Source organism: Eleutherodactylus coqui, chromosome 3 (genome assembly GCF_035609145.1).
Source record: "Eleutherodactylus coqui strain aEleCoq1 chromosome 3, aEleCoq1.hap1, whole genome shotgun sequence".
Lineage (NCBI taxonomy): Eukaryota > Metazoa > Chordata > Amphibia > Anura > Eleutherodactylidae > Eleutherodactylus > Eleutherodactylus coqui.
In genome coordinates, this window is record NC_089839.1 from 29,055,127 (window position 1) to 29,074,341 (window position 19,215).

The following is a 19,215-nucleotide window of genomic DNA, read 5'->3' on the forward strand; positions in this document are numbered from 1 at the left end:
TAAAAAAAAACCCTAGCTACATTAAAAAAATAAATAAATAAATACATCACCTAATAGGCGCTGTCCACTCCGAGGCATTTCTCCTCCGCAGGTACCCAGCAGTTGTTTGAAGTATTCAGCCTGCACTTCCTGGTCAGGGGCCTCAAAAACCCCACCTCCAGGAAGAGCTGGCTCTGATTGGTTCATCGAGCGCTGCAGTGAATGGCTGAGCCATGGCGCTCGAGAACCAAACACCGCTATGCAATGTGATGGCTGTGATTGGTTCTTTAGCGTTGTGGCCAATTAGAGCCAGCGCTTCTTGGAGGTAGAGTTTTGAACCTCCAAACCAGGAAGCACTCGCTGAAAACCACAAACAAGTGTGCCGGAGCTGCGGAGAAGACGTGCGGCAGAGCGGTCAGCACGTCTGGTAATGTATTGTGCTTTTTTTTTTTAAATTCAGCTAGGATTTATTTTCTGAGTAGGGCTTATATTTCAACCTGTCTCAAAAATCCCAGCAAAACAGCACTATAGTTACGCAACTTTGTAGCGACACAAAATCACGATATCGCAGGCGATATTCCTGTCGCCCGCGTGAACAATGCCTAATAGTGAAAGTCTGATTGGTTGACGTGGCCTGTAATCGCTATGAGAAACGATAATGCACGTTAACGGAAAGTTATGGCTTTTGAAAAATAGAGATGAAAATCCCCCCCAAAATCTTTATATCCTTAATTCGAAAATAAGCCATGTCACTAAAGGGTTAATAGCAGGAAGCTTGGGTTTGTGATCAGATGGCTGAATCCCAAAAGAATAATCATGGAGGCTAAAGCATCATGTCCGTGGGCACGTACGGTTTCCAAGTGTGAAATCCTGCAAGTTTCAACCCATGCCGCAGCCATGTGGCCAAAAATGACATTTATTCACCTGTCCGGATGCTGCGGGGCGCTCCTCCGTCGCGGCCGGATCTTCTTTCTCCTGCCCAGCGGATGCACTTGGCATGCTGGCGGCATGCTGTGTGCATGCGCTATGCTTCTTTTTTTTTTTAAATCTCCTGCTGTCCTTTGGATCTGAGGTACAGCCACCGTGACAGCTGTGGCTATGCCGCAGATATGACAGCTTCCATTGACTTAAATGGAAGCCGACCCTGCAAGATCTGCAGAAAAATGAATCATACTGCGATTTCTTTCCGCGCGTGCCATTTGCACGCCAGGAAAAAAAAGAATCACATCCGCATGCAATAAATTGCTCTGCGGATGCTAATACATCCCTATAGGCTTCTAGATCTGTGGATCTCCCACACAGGAGACACGTGCTGATTTTATAATTACCATCCGCCCGTGGACATTGTGCCTTAGTGGTTAGTTCTGTTTCGCAGTGCTGGGGACAAGTCTGACTAAGAACAACATCTACATAGAGTTCGTATATTCTCCCACACTCTAAAAACATGAGAATTGGTGAATTTAAAAATTGTGATCCCCAGTGGGAACAGAAACCATAATATCGAGCGATAGTGCTGTAGAATATGTGTGTGCTATATAAGGTGATTATTAATATGTATATACAGCAGTGTTAAAAAAAAATAGGTTTGAAAAAGCAAAGAAAGCGCAAAATCATTATAATAAAACGTTTATTTCCATAAATGAAATGCACTGCAAATCCTTCACATTCAGCTCCAAATCAAAACAATCAGAACATTCATCCAGTTTGTGATAATCCTTTACAGAAAGTAATAGAAAAATTCTATTTTTTGGCCGAATGCACACGAGCGGAGATTCCGCATCGAGATTCCGCACGGAATTTCCGCTGTTGCACACTGCCATACAATTGCATTGGTTTATGCAATCCTATGCAGAGAGCAGCGATTTTGATCACGGAAAACTTGCGCAGTTACAAGATCGCAGCATGACCTATTTCAGTGCGAGATGGCTATGCGCTGCGCATGCGAGGTCACTGCAGGGACACAGGTCAGATTTCAACTGCAAGATCCTCGCTGCCTGCATTCGGCCATAGCCGAATAGTTAAAAAAAAAATAGCAGTGCAGCATTTTTTCTATAAAAACTCAAAAAGGTCATGTAATAAATAAAACAAACGTGTAGGATTTCACTTTACTTCACATCATTGAAGTAGCATTTAGTGGCATTTTTTCCTATTACTCTACCACACTTACTAGTAACTTACTATTGCTATGTGATTTATCAGGTTGATGATGTTGGACTGCTAGTTTTTGAACACTACTGTGTATAATGTGTAAGCTAAAGCTAAAGGCCCTATTACATACAAAGATGATCACTCAAAATATGGCTTTTAAGCAAGCATTTTGCATAAACTACTAATTGGTACTAATGCCTATTAGTACCAATTAGTAGCGTGTGAGCCTTTGGGAGCTGTATTCAGAGAAGAGTGGATGGTCTGTTCTCTGAATACATTCCCTTTGTTCTGCTGCAGGGCTGAGAGCTGAGACAATGTAATCAGTGCTCCCCGGGCTGAACACAGCGTGCGGTCCATCTTATCAGCTCTTCTGCCAAACAATGGATTTCATGCCAAACTGAAAATCATAGTTCAGCAGAAAAGTGAAAGATGGCCACATTTACCCCCAACGATTATTGCTCAAAAGATGGCTTCTGAACGAATTTTGAGTGATAATAGTTGTGTGTAAAAGGGCCTTGAGTCAATAACTCAAAACTCTTACATAGATCAATCAAATCTTTTACATATCAGACATGGAAATAATTTCATTCATATTCACTGTCGGACAACCACAGCCACTGATGTACATACTAAGACTATTATGTATGCCAATGAATTGACACTGGAGATGACTGAATACAGGGAGTGAAGAAAAGATTGGAGTCAAATAGGACAGAGGGTGTGCCGACTTGCAGTTATGGCAGCATCACAAAGAGATGGAAATATAAATGTAGGTAGATTAGTTAATATTAGAAACACAAGACATTTAGTTCTCAATAGTTTCAGGTAAAGAGAGGACACTGAATAATCACTAGGATTTTGTAGTAGTGCAGCGGTGATGTCTCAGGAAGAAGTGTATATTTGGGGGCTATCAGTGTACAGATGGTGTTGAAAGTCAAATCCACTGGTAGTTTGTTGACTAGGCACAGTGTAGAGAGGAAAGAGGATCCAACCTTGAAAATCCCCAAAACCCAGAGAAAGAGGAGTAGAAGTAGAGCTGGCAACTCATGTCTTGAACAATGGGTCAGAAAGGTAGGAAGAAAACCAAGGCAGAGCAGTGTCCTTAGTATAATAGAATGGAGGAGCCGATGATCTATAGATGGGTTACTCTTCAGCTTCACAACATTAGTAGGACAATGCCTGGATGCCTAGGTTATATATTCAATAACAAAAGAGCTCCTAAATAGGAGAGGAAGGACTTACCTAGCACTACGCGGAGGGTCCCTGGGTGAGAGGGAACCAACCCGCTAGCACTTGGAGTCTTTATATCCCACAACCATGGAGAGCAGCATGGGGAAAAATGCAGTAATTACATCAAAAATGGATAAAGAAATAGTGAGGATAGATGCTTAAGAACCCCCCCCCCCTCCTTGTCTATGTAGGTGACGATCTTAAGATTTCTTGGTTCCGTACAACCGCAGAGGATTGTTTTGCATCTATCCTCACTGTTATTCTTTAGCATGATTCTTGACGCAGCATGATATCACTGTGCACCAAGCTATCAGTGGTTTATTTACACTTTGAATTACTTTACAATGGGGTTTTGCTATGTTAAGAGAACGGTAACTTTTTAATGGGTTAACAATGACTTTCAGTGCCCTGCTATCTAGAGATGAGCGAACGTGCTCGTTTAGGACAATTACTTGATCGAGCATCGCTTTTTTCGAGTAACTGCCTAATCAGGCGAAAAGATTCAGGGGGTGCCGGGGTTGAGCGGGAGGTTGCAGGGGGGAGTGGAGGGGGAAGAGAGAGAGAGCTCCCCCCTGTTCCCCCCTGTTCCCCACGCTCCACCCCGCCGTCCCTCGCCCCCGAATCTTTTCACCTGAGTAGGCAGTTACTCGAAAAAAGCGATGCTCGATCGAGTAATTGTCCTAAACGAGCACGTTCGCTCATCTCGTGCTATCACAATCTAGCTAACATTTGTCCCATCTGCATGGTGTCAAATACTGCAGACAGATGGAGACGAATCAGTACATAGTAGTCACCATCTGAAGAAGCCATCAGATCATTTGACACTGTAGTAAGGTTAGCTTCTGTTGAATGTAGAATATGAAAACCAGATAGTCAGAGTCAAGAAAAGAGTTATCAGAGATACAGATTAATAAAGAGTAGATTTAAGGCCCTTTTAAATGGGACGATTATTGTTAGGAGTTTGAGCGATAGTCATCCCGTGTAAATGCATGCAGAAACTGAACGACTAAGTGAGAGTTGTTCAGTTTTAGCATGTAGAAACCTGAACAACTAGCTGTTTAGTGTAAACAGCAGCCTTTAGTTTTGAAATACTGCTGCTTACAGTGAAGGCGGGAGAACAGGATATCCTATAGTAAGAACACCTGTGGCAGTGTCTGAACTACTGATAATAATGAGATCACCTCTGTAATACTAATGAAATCCAGAAAACTTGACCTGTTGGGGTGCCTTGAGGACTGAAGTTGGAAAACACTGGTCTAGGCAATTAAGCTGGGAAGTTGCTAGCAGGCCTCACCCCATGACTGATCTCTGTTCCCGACACGTCTTCAAACACTGCTATGGACACACCTGCATTACAGCTGCCCGTCCCCGTGGTTTGGCCAGCATCAACCTGGCAACCGGGTCTCTCATCCTAACAAAACAAATGGCTTCAGATGGTTCTATCCCCCAACAACGAATATATGTAGTATTAAGTCTAAAGCCAACTCAATAACCCAAAACTCTTCTATTGATCAATCAAATCTTCTACATATGGACATGAAAATAAAATCGTTCACATTCATTGCTTACCGACCACAGGCACTGGTGTAGAAACTAAGGGCCCATTTACACGGCCCGATCATCATTCAGCTTCTCGCTGGATTGCAGGGATCTGAGCGATAATCTTTCAGTGTAAACGCCCGCAGCAACGGAACCATGAATAGTTTGTTGATCAATTTTTGCAGGCATAAAAATCAAACTACGATCGGCCTGTGTAAATAGGCAGTCATTCATCTGTGAACGACTGCCTGTTTACTGTGAGTGGAGTTGGATGGGCTGGAGATCATTCTGGCTCCTTCACTGAGTTGTCCCATATAAAAGGGTCCTGAGTAGAGATGAGCGAGTATACTCGCTAAGGCTAACTACTCGAGCGAGTAGTGCCTTAGCCGAGTATCCTCCCGCTCGTCTGTAAAGATTCGGCTGCCGGCGCGAGTGACAGGTGAGTTGCGGCGGTGAGCGGGGGGAGAGAGAGATCTCCCCTCCGTTCCTCCCTGCTCTCCCCCACTGCTCCCCGCCCGCCGCCGGCCCCCGAATCTTTAGAGATGAGCGGGAGGATACTCGGCTAAGGCACTACTCGCTCGAGTAGTTAGCCTTAGCGAGTATACTCGCTCTTCTCTAGTCCTGAGTCCATCTGTTAGAAAAAAACTCTTTATTGACACATAATTAAAATTATACACACATCTTGACAACATAAGCGGGGAAAGTATTTCGGATTATTTCATAATGCCTTTATTTATACCATTACTAAGACTATTACACATGGTTAAAAATGAAATTACGCTGTTCAGCTCTACATATAGAAGTTTTGTAGAGAGAAACGAGGCGAGTCCTAGGATTGGTCCCTGAGGAGCCCCAACAGCAAGAGAAAGTACATCTGAGAAATTATACACTGAACGAGCAAGTCAGAGAGGTAGGAAGAAAACCAAGGGAAAGCAGGGTCCTTAGGCCAAAAGGGTAGAGCATAGTGAAGAGGTGCCACTGATTGAAAAGAATTAGTAGAGAGTAGTAACCACAAGTTTGTATACCTGCATCAATCCATGCTAGTCAGCTGCTGCAAAAGAAAATAAAGTTTTGGGGTGTATTAAAAGAGGTATAGGGGCGAGGGACAAGAACAATATTCTTCCACTATATAAGGCACTGGTCAGGCCTTACATGGAATACTGTGTAGTTCTGGTCACCAGTACACAGGAAATACATTGCAGTGCTTGAGAGACTTGATAACCCAGAGAGGCTATCAAAATTGGGATTATTTGCCTTAAAAAAAGAGGGTTGAGGGGAAACCAAATAACCATGTATAAATACATAAGAGGACAATACAATGATCTCTCCCAGGATCTGTTTATACCCAGGACTGTGACGGTAACAAGAGGGCATCCTCTATGTCTGGAGGAAAGAAGGTTTCATCACCAACACAGAAAGGGGGTTCTTTACTGTAAGAGCAATGAAACTGTAACTCTCTGCCTGAGGACATGGTAATGGCAAAATCAATAAAGGAGTTTAAAAGGGAACTAGATGTATTTTTTAGAGCAGTATGACATTACAGATTATAGACATTAAATAGTCAAAAGGGTTGTTGATCTGGCGATCTTCCGATTGCCGAACTTGGAATCAGGAAGGAACGTTTCTCTAAAGAATGTTGATCCAGGGATTATTCTCAGTGCCATTATGGAGTCAGGAAGGATTTTTTTCCATCAAATTGGGATAAATTGGCTTGAACCTCATTGGGGTTTTTTTGCCTGATCAACATGTTGTGGTGGAAACAGGCTGAACTGGATGGATATTTACCTTTTTTCAGACTAGCATACTATGTTACATAAAATGAGCAATGAATACTAGCAGTTGTCAGCCATGTTTAGAATGAACAATCATCCTTGGTGACTTCTTAGATGTTCTGTAAGACTTGATTTGCGACCAAAACATACCCCACATTCAGGGGATAAAAATGGCTTTTCTCATGTGTGAATTCTCAAATGTTTAACAAGAACTGATTTCCGAGTAAAACATTTCCCACATTCTGAACATAAAAAAGGCTTCTGCCCTGTGTGACTCCTTAGATGTTCTGTAAGATTTACTTTGCGAACAAAATGCATCCCGCATTGACGGCATAAAAATGGCTTCTCCCCCGTGTGAGTTTGTAGATGTTCTGTGAGTCTTGATTTGCGACCAAAACATAACCCACATTCAGGGCATAAAAAGGGCTTCTCCACTGTGTGAACTTTCTGATGTTTAACAAGAGTTGAGTTATGGTTAAAACATTTCCCACATTCTGAACATGAAAATGATTTCTCTCGTGTGTGGATTTTCTGATGTTTCTTAAGATTTTTTTTCTGGCCAAAATATTTCCCACATTCAGGACATGAAAATGGCTTCTCCCCTGTGTGAGTTCTCAGATGATTCAAAAGATCTGATTTCTGGCCAAAACATTTCCCACATTCAGGACATGAAAATGGCTTGTCCCCTGTGTGAGTTCTCATATGTTTGAAAAGACTTGAGTTATGGTAAAAACATTTTCCGCATACGTTACATGAAAATGGCTTCTCATCTTCATGAGTTCGTAGATGTTCTGTAAGCTTTGATTTCCAAATAAAATGTATTCCACATTCAGGACATGAAAATGGCTTCTCCCCTGTGTGAATTCTCAGATGACTCGAAAGAGTTGATTTCTGGCCAAAACATTTCCCACATTCAGGACATGAAAATGGCTTCTCCCCTGTGTGAGTTCTCGTATGTTTGAAAAGACTTGAATTATGGTAAAAACATTTCCCGCATACGTTACATGAAAATGGCTTCTCACCTGTATGAGTTCGTAGATGTTCTGTAAGCTTTGATTTCCAACTAAAACATATCCCACATTCAGGACATGAAAATGGCTTCTCTCCTGTGTGAGTTCGTAGATGTTTTGTAAGCCTTGATTTCCTACTAAAACATATCCCACATTCAGGACATGAAAATGGCTTCTCCTCTCTGTGACTAAATAGATGTTCCATAAGGCTTGATTTGCAACTTAAACATTTCCCACATTCAAGACATGAAACAGACTTCTCTCCCGTGTGAGTTTTCAGATGTTCTACAAGACTTGCTTTGTATCTGAAATTTTTTCCACATTCTGAACATAAAAATGGCTTCTCACCTGTGTGACTTACCAGATGTTTCAAAAGATGCGCATTCTGGTTAAAGCATTTACCGCATTTGGTACATAAAAATGGCTTCTCCCCTGTGTGAGTTCTCTGATGTTTAACAAGTGTCCATTTCTGACCAAATCCTTTCCCACATTCTGAACATGAAAATGGCTTCTCCCCTGTGTGAGTTCTCTGATGTATAACTAGACCCGATTTCCATCTAAAACATTTCTCACATTCTGAACATGAAAACGGCCTTTCACCTCGGTTTATTCTTTCATCTACAGGAGGTTTAGATTTCGTTTTAAAATTATTCCCACATGGAAAAAGGTTTCCTTGTCTACCTTGCATCATGTGTTTGCCAATCAGTGATTGATCAGATGAAGGTTTCCTGTAACTAGCAGTATCAGCGGATAGATCTCCATTATGAGCTGCTAAAGGTGTATGAATAGTTATTGAATTAACTTGGGTGGTGGTATTATCGTTTAGTTCATTATACAGAAATACAAGATTTCCATGGAAGCTTCTTATCCATTCTTCACCTAATGGAAAAATAATAAAAATTTTCTTACATTTCCCAAAAATGAACTGATTTTTTTTCATTACCCAAACAAGCTTTATTGAGACAACAAAAAGTGAGGAAACAAAGTAAAATGGACATGCATTAAAAATAGGAGAATATAAAAATTTCAGTAGAATCCCTAGTAGAGATAATGACAAGTATTTCGATCCGGACTCAAAAAGTACAATACTTCTTGATGCTGACAGAAAACTAGATTAACATAAAATTAAACAAATACCACAAAAATGTCTAAAGCAGATATCTTGAGTGGAATCAAATGCAGCATGAACATGTATACTAATATACAGGAGGAGTAGAAAGAAATGGCAAGAGACCCCCTTTGGATGGTATTCACCACCCGTGTACACGCCTACTGTATGGCCCAACTATATAAAAGTTTATGCCTAAGGCCACAATGACGGTGAAATTCAACACAGATTTTTCAACCTCTAAAAACAGCGGCAGAAATCTGCATCCAAGCTGGGAATTTCTGCCAAAGTTACATAGAGATTTAGCTCTGTGAATAGGCAAAAGCTGCATGCGGAGTTTCCAGCACAGATCTGCATTCATGTCAAGAAGTGACATGCTGTAAGAAGTTGTTTTAACCCCCTTAAGGACCAAGCGTAGTAAATTTACGGCCCTTGGTCCTGGGCTTTAACCCCGGCCAATAGTAAAAAAAAATACAGCGTAGGATTAAAGCCTCTGCTCCTGCAATGAAGCAGGATCAGATTGGGATCTCAGCTGTTAGTCATAGCTGAGAATCCGGAGGAGAAGGAAGCAGTAGTTTTCAACCACTTCTGTCTTCTCCTCTCTCGGGTACATAGCGTTCAATGAGCGCTTTGTACTAAGAAGTGAAGGTGGAAGTGTTATTACCACTACGCGACCCGGCGATCACGTGACAACCGACTCTTCCCTGTTACAGCAGAGCTGCAGGGTCCAAGCAGACCCTGCTCAGTGCTGTTAGTGACTATTGTCACTACAGGTGGATGTTTTCCCTGTAACTAGGACTCCTATGGATGCCCCAGCAAGATTGAAAAAGGGTGTAATAAAAAATAAAAAAAATCACATGAATGTCACGAGAGATCTTATATCACATCATGGGAAACATAGATGGTAAAAAATTTTTTTACAAAAATAAGTAAAAAAAAAAAACAGAATAAAATGAAAATATATACATAAAGAAAATGACCCATAGCTGTAGCCAACCAAAACTGCTGCCAAATACGCCTTATAATCCGAAAACATACATATTATATATCAAAACGCCCGAAACAAAATGAAAAAAAAACAAACATTCCCATACTTTATATTAGTGTACATTTTTTTTAGCTTTTTACCCCCAATAAAACTAAAAAACTGGGGAAAAAACTGTGAAAAAGATATTTAAAAAATATCCCTATTAGAGATGAGCGAACGTACTCGGATAAGCACTACTCGTCCGAGTAATGTGCCTTATCCGAGTACCGCTGTACTCGTCTTGAAAGATTCGGGGCGCTCCGCTGCTGACAGGTGAGTCGCAGCAGGGAGCGGGGCAGAGCGGACGGGAGAGAAGGAGAGAAAGATCTCCCCTCCGTTCCTCCCCGCTCTCCCCTGCAGCTCCCCGCTCCGCAGCGCGTCCCGAATCTTTCAGCACGAGTGGGGAGGTACTCGGATAAAGCACATTACTCGGACGAGTAGTGCTTATCCGAGTACGTTCGCTCATCTCTAATCCCTATTTATCACAGGAAAAAAATGCAGCAAAAATAATTTTGGTAGCTAAAGAAAAAAAAATAGGGCAATAAAACCACCACATGGGTAAAATCCCTAAAAAGTGTCTGGTCCTTCAGTTCTGTCATTAAAAAAAAAACAACTGTAATTATTTCTTTTCCCCCCGCAGGCCGTCTCCCTACCAGATCTTCAACTCACGGATCTTCTCCTGGCTCCCCCAGCCCCTGGGTTAGGATCCAGCCGGCTTGAGGTGAGGTGACCCAGGGGACTGGAGGAGCCAGAGAAGATAGGTGAGGAAAAGATTTGGTAAGAAGACTGTCTGGGGAGGAATAGGTAAGTATTAATTTTTGTTTTTCTAATGACAAAATCCCTTTAAGGGGTTAATGTACTTTATTCAGTAAATTTTTTAAAAATTGTAGTTGTACTGTACTTTGTAGTGCACAGTATTGAAAAAACAAATACATAGTGTTAGGCTGCGTTCACAAGGGTGATTTTTCTGTGCGAGTTGTGTCTGATTTCCAGTTGGGCAGAACTCACACAGGAAAGAACCCATTCATTTGAATGGGTCAATTCACATGTGCAACTTTTACACTCAAACCAACAGTCCAAGTTTGAAAAATCGCTGCATGTCCTATTTTTTGGTGATTCTTATTCAGGAATTGCCAATTATTTCAAAATAGCGCTAAAAAAACAAACACAAAAACGCAATAACACTAGCATGGCATGTGATTTAGATGCAAATGCTTTCCTTTTCAACCCCTTAGGGTGCCTGTTCACAGGCATGATTTCGCCGGCAGTAAACCACCGGCGAATCATGCCCTCTGAAGCTTTCCATTGCAACTGCTATAGAAAGCGCCGGAACACTGTCCACGAGCGGAGAATCACATCAGATAGGGCTGACCGGCAGAGATTCGGCGGCGGCTCCTGCGGCAGAGCTTCGCCGCAGGATACCACAATGCCCGTGGACAGGGGGCCTTAGTGACCAAGCCTGCTTGCGCCTTAATGAAAAAAACAAATTTTGGAAATTTGACGTGTCAACATAGAATAACTCTGTAAAGGTTTTGCATATCCAAGTAATTCTGACATTGTTTTTTCACCACATATTCTACTTCATTTTGCTGGTACAAATAGAACAATAGAATTTGTGTACATTTATTAAAAGTGTCAAAATGTAAAAAATTTGGAAAAAAAGTTATTTTTTTCACATTTTCAACTGCAATATCTCAAATATGTGCAAACATACTGTACACATTTCTGATGAGGTATACACTACCGTTCAAAAGTTTGGGGTCACCCAAACAATTTTGTGTTTTCCATGAAAAGTCACACTTATTCACCACCATGCGTTGTGAAATGAATAGAAAATAGAGTCAAGACATTGACAAGGTTAGAAATAATGATTTGTATTTGAAATAACATTGTTTTTACATCAAACTTTGCTTTCGTCAAAGAATCCTCCTTTTGCAGCAATTACAGCATTGCACACCTTTGACATTCTAGCTGTTAATTTGTTGAGGTAAGCTTGTGAAATTGCACCCCACGCTTCTAGAAGCATCTCCCACAAGTTGGATTGGTTGGATGGGCACTTCTGGCGTACCATACGGTCAAGCTGCTCCCACAGCAGCTCAATGGGGTTCAGATCTGGTGACTGCGCTGGCCACTCCATTACCGATAGAATACCAGCTGCCTGCTTCTGCTGTAAATAGTTCTTGCACAATTTGGAGGTGTGTTTAGGGTCATTGTCCTGTTGTAGGATGAAATTGGTTCCAATCAAGCGCTGTCCACTGGGTATGGCATGGCGTTGCAAAATGGAGTGATAGCCTTCCTTATTCAGAATCCCTTTTACCCTGTACAAATCTCCCACCTTACCAGCACCAAAGCAACCCCAGACCATCACATTACCTCCACCATGCTTAACAGATGGCGTCAGGCATTCTTCCAGCATCTTTTCATTTGTTCTGCGTCTCACAAACGTTCTTCTTTGTGATCCAAACACCTCAAACTTGGATTCATCCGTCCACAACACTTTTTTCCAGTCTTCCTCTGTCCAATGTCTGTGTTCTTTTGCCCATCTTAATCTTTTTCTTTTATTGGCCAGTCTCAGATATGGCTTTTTCTTTGCCACTCTGCCCTGAAGCCCAAAATCCCGCAGCCGTCTCTTCACTGTAGATGTTGACTCTGGTGTTTTGCAGGTACTATTTAATGAAGATGCCAGTTGGGTACCTGTGAGGCGTCTGTTTCTCAAACTAGAGACTCTAATGTGCTTATCTTCTTGCTTAGTTGTGCAACGCGGCCTCCCACTTCTTTTTCTACTCTGGTTAGAGCCTGTTTGTGCTGTCCTCTGAAGGGAGTAGTACACACCGTTGTAGGAAATCTTCAATTTCTTAGCAATTTCTCGCATGGAATAGCCTTCATTTCTAAGAACAAGAATAGACTGTCGAGTTTCAGATGAAAGTTCTCTTTTTCTGGCCATTTTGAGCGTTTAATTGACCCCACAAATGTGATGCTCCAGAAACTCAATCTGCTCACAGGAAGGTCAGTTTTGTAGCTTCTGTAACGAGCTAGACTGTTTTCAGATGTGTGAACATGATTGCACAAGGGTTTTCTAATCATCAATTAGCCTTCTGAGCCAATGAGCAAACAGATTGTACCATTAGAACACTGGAGTGATAGTTGCTGGAAATGGGCCTCTATACACCTTTGTAGATATTGCACAAAAAAACAGACATTTGCAGCTAGAATAGTCATTTACCACATTAGCAATGTATAGAGTGCATTTGTTTAAAGTTAGGACTAGTTTAAAGTTATCTTCATTGAAAAGTACAGTGCTTTTCCTTCAAAAATAAGGACATTTCAATGTGACCCCAAACTTTTGAACGGTAGTGTATATTTCCATACTTTATTCTGGACGTACATTTGAAAGACTTTAGTTTTTATTTTAATCAATTAGGAGACGTACAAATGTAACATTACTTATCAATGTTTGTTTTCCTAACACCAAGCCAAGATTGCAAAGGCTCATAGGTGTCAGAATGATAGATGCCCCCACAAATAACACCATTTTAAAAATGGCAAGTCTAGTTGTCCCTCAAAACTGGTCTCCACAATAAAGGAAGGTCTCCTCTTACCTGGTGATGTGAGGGGCTGCTGATCCTCCATCATGACCTCCTTGTACAGATCCTTGTGTCCTTCTAAATACTCCCACTCCTCCATGGAGAAATAGACAGTGATGTCCTGACACCTTATAGGAACCTGACACACACAATATACTGTCATCCTCCAGACTCTTCCCTTGGTGGTATTATATAATGTCCCCCATTCCCAGCAGCGCTCACCTCTCCCGTCAGCAGCTCAGTGATCCTGTGGGTAAGTTCTAGGATCTTCTGCTCATGTATCAGTGAATGAGGTGAAGGCTCGGTGATGGGGCTCTGGGTCCGGCTCCATACTCCTGACACACAGGGGGTCACACACTCACCAGACCACTTCTTCACTACTGTGTAATCCTGTTGATGGTGAGACACTGATCACTACATGGAGGCTAAGAATCCTTCACCTTTCCTGTCATTCCCCTGTTTCTTAATAGAGATAAGAAAGACATAATGTGAAGCTCTCACCTCCCCAGTTATCCAGTAGATGATCTCCAGGGTGAGGTCTAATATCCGGGCAGCCATGTGGTCTCTGTCCTTCTCCATCCTTGGTGGGTCATTGATGGAAAGGACCATTGTCTTTATCTGTGAGTGTCCTGTACCTAAGGAACCCGAGGGAGACAAGAACATCTTCCATGAAGTTTCTCACTACTAGGGAATTATAAATTATAATTTCTATATAAATAATTATTAATGACAGCATACAATGAAGATCATGTATTATGATCAGCAATCTAGTCAACAGAATCAATGATAAGGCTGTCGAAGTAAGTAGTTATCAGTGGGTAGTTATTAAGCATCACCATGGTGAGAATCTGTTGGTTTAGGTCATAAGGGTTGTTTCTTCAAGTATGTTATATATGGTGACCAGATTGTCAGGAAGTTAGACCTCGAGCCACATTCCCATGCAGCAATCTCTTCAAATTTTTATAAATGTCATATATCTCATCTCTCCAGTTGGACATTGTAAGTATTTGTTTTTCTTTCTAGAAACGTGGAATAAGACATTTCGTTGCGGCGATCAATATGATAGTTTTTTTTAGAGGGCTTAAACTGTTTTGAAGGTCTCCAGAGCAGCACCTCTTCAGGTGGCAATAAAAGGAGGTTCCACAGATTTTATTTATGTGGTCCATGATACGTTGCAAGTAGGGTTTAATACTTGGACAATGCCACCAAATGCGTAACTGGTTTCCCTTTTCTGAGTCACACCTCCAGCATGTGTCTGTTTGTGAAGGTTTGGTTTTATACCATTGTGTGAGTGATTCGGAAGAGTTCTCTTGTATGCAGACACATTTGGAAAACCCGTGAGAATAATTTAAAATTCTCTTCGTATCTTCTCTATCAAAAGTGATGCCGAATTACTTTTCCCCGACTCTGAGAAACCATGGTTGTTCACAGTAGGAGCCCAGCAACAGTCCACTATTCTCCCTCAGAATCTGCCCCCTCCTTCGCACTGTACCCTACACATCCCTATAATCTGTACATACATAGATACTAGCTCATGCAGCTTTGTGTATACTAGCCTATTCAAATAAAAGATGGCCGGACCATTGTACAGACCAGTAGTGATAGCCAGCTAATAGAAGAGATGTTTGGTCCTTCTCCTTCTCAACAGCAGCATAGACTACACACTTAATAGACAGATGAGCTTTATTAGCAATGTGTTTCTGAGCCAAATAGACTCCTTCTTCAGACCGATACAAATATTTAGTTACATAAACAATCTAAAGCGCCACGTCCGCGAGAACACATTATTCCATGCCAGCCCTGCTCACCTGATTGCCTATCGCACTCTAGAGGTCTTCTCTGTGTATTACAGCCACTTCCTGCAGGGCAGCCCCCTGTCTAATGCATATCAGACACCATCTTGAGGCTGAGATTTGAATACTTAGTTTGCTAATTTGGTAGTTTGCTACCTGCATGCAGAGGGGATGCAGCTATCTGACCTCCTTAGTCAGTAAGTATATGGCCATTTTCTGTGATTGTTTGTTTTTAAATTTCTCCTTATCTGACATGTTTATAGTAGTATAGGGACTCACAACAGGCAAGGAACCATGACGCGGTTAGTGAGATGATGTATTTTGGCCAAAATCCAACTAATGCCTTGCATTTATTATCTATTATTCACATGCAGTGCGGCTTTAAAACGCCGGGGGAGCCCAGGGTGGCAGTACCAATGTGGTTTACTTTTTGTGGTGCAGGGGAACCCACCGAACTATTATGGCGTCATTAATAGGTTGCTGGTCTGCATGGTGGACGACATGTATCAGAAGGTCTGGCACTTTGTATCTACTCTGTGTGGGAGTATACACCAAGCAGCTACCCCCCTCTACATTAAGAGGCTGTGTGAGTGGCTGTCTAACAGGTGTACTTAGCTCCCTCATTTGGTAGTTTGCTATCTGCATGCTGAGGGGATGCAGCTATCTGCCCTCCTTAGTCATCCCATGATGTATCAGCACAGCATTAACTGAGGCTGTACCATTTTTACCTGCTGGAGGGACAGTTTAACAATCATTACCTTCTATGTTCACCTAAATAAGCTACATGCCATAAGTATAGAGTCAAGAGGATAAACTGTGATCTCCTCTTTTGCAACTGTGTGACAGGAGTTGTGTGATCATCATCAGTAGCTGTGACAGGAGTGTCTATGTCCCTGTCCATACTGCATATGTGCTATGTCATGTTTTAGCATCACACAAACTGAGAATTTAACTAGAAAATGAACACATAACCCCAAGCAGATCTGAGCTGCGCAGAACTGAGATCACATGACTATCTGAGAAAAAAGTTGGCCAGGAATTTCAGACAAAAAGAAATGACTAACTAAGGTAATACTGGCACATATAATACTGAGGGGATAGCTACACAGTGAATAAAAAAATAAAAATAAAATCACTGTTGCAGACTGCTTCTCCCCTACACAGCGCAACCGCTAATAGTGCTAGTAATGATCAGGAGGAAGACCATTTCTGATGGTTCCTATGAGTTACCCAATTAATACAGACATTTTCAGTCTGACAAGATTTATGAAAGGCTCTTACCATTTACTGGCACCAATATGGGTTTATCCAGTCCACTTGTAGCTTCACCAGAACTTCCCTGCAAGGAAAAAAAAGCAAAAAGATCCTTAGTTCATCTTATATCCAGGTGAAGGTCCCCTCAGAATATATGCACCAATCTGGCCTAAAGAGAAAAGGATTGGATCAAGTGGCAATCAGATCGGATCCAAATCCAACCACGTTTTTTACATGTCACTTTGCTGCATTAAATGCTCGGAGTCTACCGTGCAGCAGAGTTATGTTTTGCAGACCTAGTTAAAGTTTCCCAGTGGCAGCATTTTTGGGAACATATAATGTATTGAATTAGCTTTCATTCAAGATTTTTAGGGAGTGATGAAATAAAAACTGTTAATCCCTTCCCCTTCTGAGACGTACATGTACGTCACAGAGGAGTGGGTATGAAGCGGACTTGGGAGTTGAACCCGCTGCATACCTGGTGGGTGGTGTAGTAAGTGCAGTATTCAGAAGGGCCTGCAGAGGGTGCTACACAGGCATTCTGATACCTGCAAAAAAAATAATAGAAGGTGTTAAAACCCTGGGTGTGGCAGGAGGGCATACTAAAGAGTCAGTTCCTGCCAGACTCCGGGGAAAGAGAAAGCTTAGCAAAGCTGAAGGGCTGCTAGCCTGAGGTCCCGTGCAGACCAATGTGGGACCTGCCACACGGTCTGAAAGAGGACCATGCCCTCAAGACGCCCCAGGAGAGGATGAGTGTCAGGGACCCTGTGGGCTGTAAACCCTGTTGAATATGAACTTTGTGTATGCTGTATGTTGCTGTGCTGTGATGAAGAAATAAATACTGGCAGGCACCAGTTTTAAAGAACTTCACGTCTCCCGAAGCCTATTTAAATGTGAGGTGCCCATTTTCATGACGTTGAGGTCGGCGATCTGCAGGCGAGTAAACCCCCTGGCCACAGTGGTTTTACCAAAAATATTGTATTAAATTTTTGCCCCTCCTTATAAACATAATTTTGTTATTTAATAAATAACAACAGTTTTGATGGTATGTGCCAGATAGCACCTATGCATTTCCAGGGTTACTGCTCTTCATCCTGGCATCTTAACAATGAAAATAAGTAACGTTAAAAGCAAATTCGGACAGTCAGAAATTGTAAAAACAACCACATGGTATTCCCAAAGCAACATATACCATAGAAAAATCCTCTTTAAAAAACATTTAGAATATAAGGGGTGACCTAATAACTGTATAAATATATTAGGGGACAATACAGAGATCTCTCACATCATCTATTTATACCCAGGACTGTGACAGTAACAAGGGGGGGCCCTCTACGTCTAGCTAAAACAAGGTTTCTACATTGACCTAGAAGGGAGTTCTTTACTGTAAGAGCAGTGAGACTATGGAGCTCTCTACCTGAGGATGTCGTGATGGCGAATTTGATAAAAGAGCTCAAGAGGGGCTTTGACACAGTTATAGGCCTTAGTCAGACGGGCGTTTTTTCGCGCGATTTGCGGATTGCATGACGGATGCGCATCCGCAAATCGCGTGACCGGTGCGCGCAAGTCGCCCGCAAATCGCCCGAAAATCTGCTCCTAGCCGCGTTTCATTAGAAACGGGCCGGAGCTGTCCAGCGCATTGCATTCAATGGAGACGGCAATAGAGCCGCCTCCATTTAAAGCAATGCGCTGCGGGCGAGCCCGGGATGAATTGTCGTTAAGGGCTTAAATATATAAGCCCTTACCTGCAATGCATCCTAAAATGTGTTAAAATAAAAAAAAATTGTATACTCACCTTCTGCCGGCAGCCGGAGCTCCGCGCGGCCGTCCTGCAGTGGGTGTGAAGGGGGTGTGAGTCAGACCTGCCCCCTGATTGGCTCAGCGCTGAGCCAATCAGAGGCATGCCTCACTCACACCCATTCATGAATTCATGAATGGATGTGAGTCAGACCTGCCCCTGATTGGCTCAGCGCTGAGAGGCAGCAGTCACTCACCCATTCATGAATTCATGAATGGGTGTGTGAGTGAAACCTGCCTCTGATTGGTCAGGGCTGTGACCAATCAGAGGCAGATCATTCAGCAGGCGGGGATTTTAAAGCCCCGCCGGCTGAATAGTGCCAAGAAGCAGTTCAGGAGAACTGACAGCGGCCGCGGCTGGACTCCGGCTGCAGCGGAAAGGTGAGTATACAATTTTTTTTTATTTTAACACATTTTAGGATGAATTGCAGGGAAGGGTTTATATATTTAAGCCCTTCCCGACAATTCATCCAGCGCTGTCCGGCAGCCCATTGCTTTCAATGGAGCCGGCTGTATTGCCGGCTCCATTGAATTCAATGGGCAAACATCGTTCTTCTCTGCCACAGCTGTTACAGCTGTGGCAGAGAAGAATGATTTGTCTTCTATATGTTCTCAATGGGGTCGGCGCTGCTGCCGCCGGCCCCATTGAGCGCATATAGAGAAGAGAACAGGAATCGCAGATCGCAGATAGGTGCGATCTGCGATTTTTTGTTCTATAATTTATCGGACGAGCGCATAAAAAGCGCTCATGTGTCCGATACCATTGCAAAGCAATGGTTCTATAAAATCGCCGGACGCATGCGCATGCGCAAATCGCGGCTAAAAACGCCCGTCTGACTAAGGCCATAGAGTGATACAATATTCCATGTTTTAGTCACTAATTACATTAGAAGGGTTGTTGATGCAAGGATTATCCCGATTGCCACAATAGAGTCAGGAAGGAATTGTTCGCCTTAAATGCAGAAAACTTGACT

At 42.4% G+C, this 19,215-nt stretch overlaps 2 protein-coding genes across 2 annotated transcripts in view; one reads left to right on the plus strand and one right to left on the minus strand.

Moving 5' to 3' along the window:
* The window catches only part of LOC136620111 (uncharacterized), a 534,467-nt gene that overhangs the window by 65,857 nt on the left and 449,395 nt on the right, over positions 1-19,215 (plus strand).
* LOC136619660 (zinc finger protein 208-like) overlaps positions 1-19,215 on the minus strand; it is a 127,782-nt gene that overhangs the window by 27,814 nt on the left and 80,753 nt on the right. Inside the window, exons 11-15 of the mRNA XM_066594425.1 lie at positions 16,472-16,529; positions 13,899-14,032; positions 13,620-13,787; positions 13,413-13,536; positions 6,854-8,557 (exon numbers count right to left, since the gene is read on the minus strand). Coding sequence (XP_066450522.1) covers positions 6,854-8,557; positions 13,413-13,536; positions 13,620-13,787; positions 13,899-14,032; positions 16,472-16,529 — 2,188 coding nt within the window. The remainder of the gene's footprint in view (positions 1-6,853; positions 8,558-13,412; positions 13,537-13,619; positions 13,788-13,898; positions 14,033-16,471; positions 16,530-19,215) is intronic.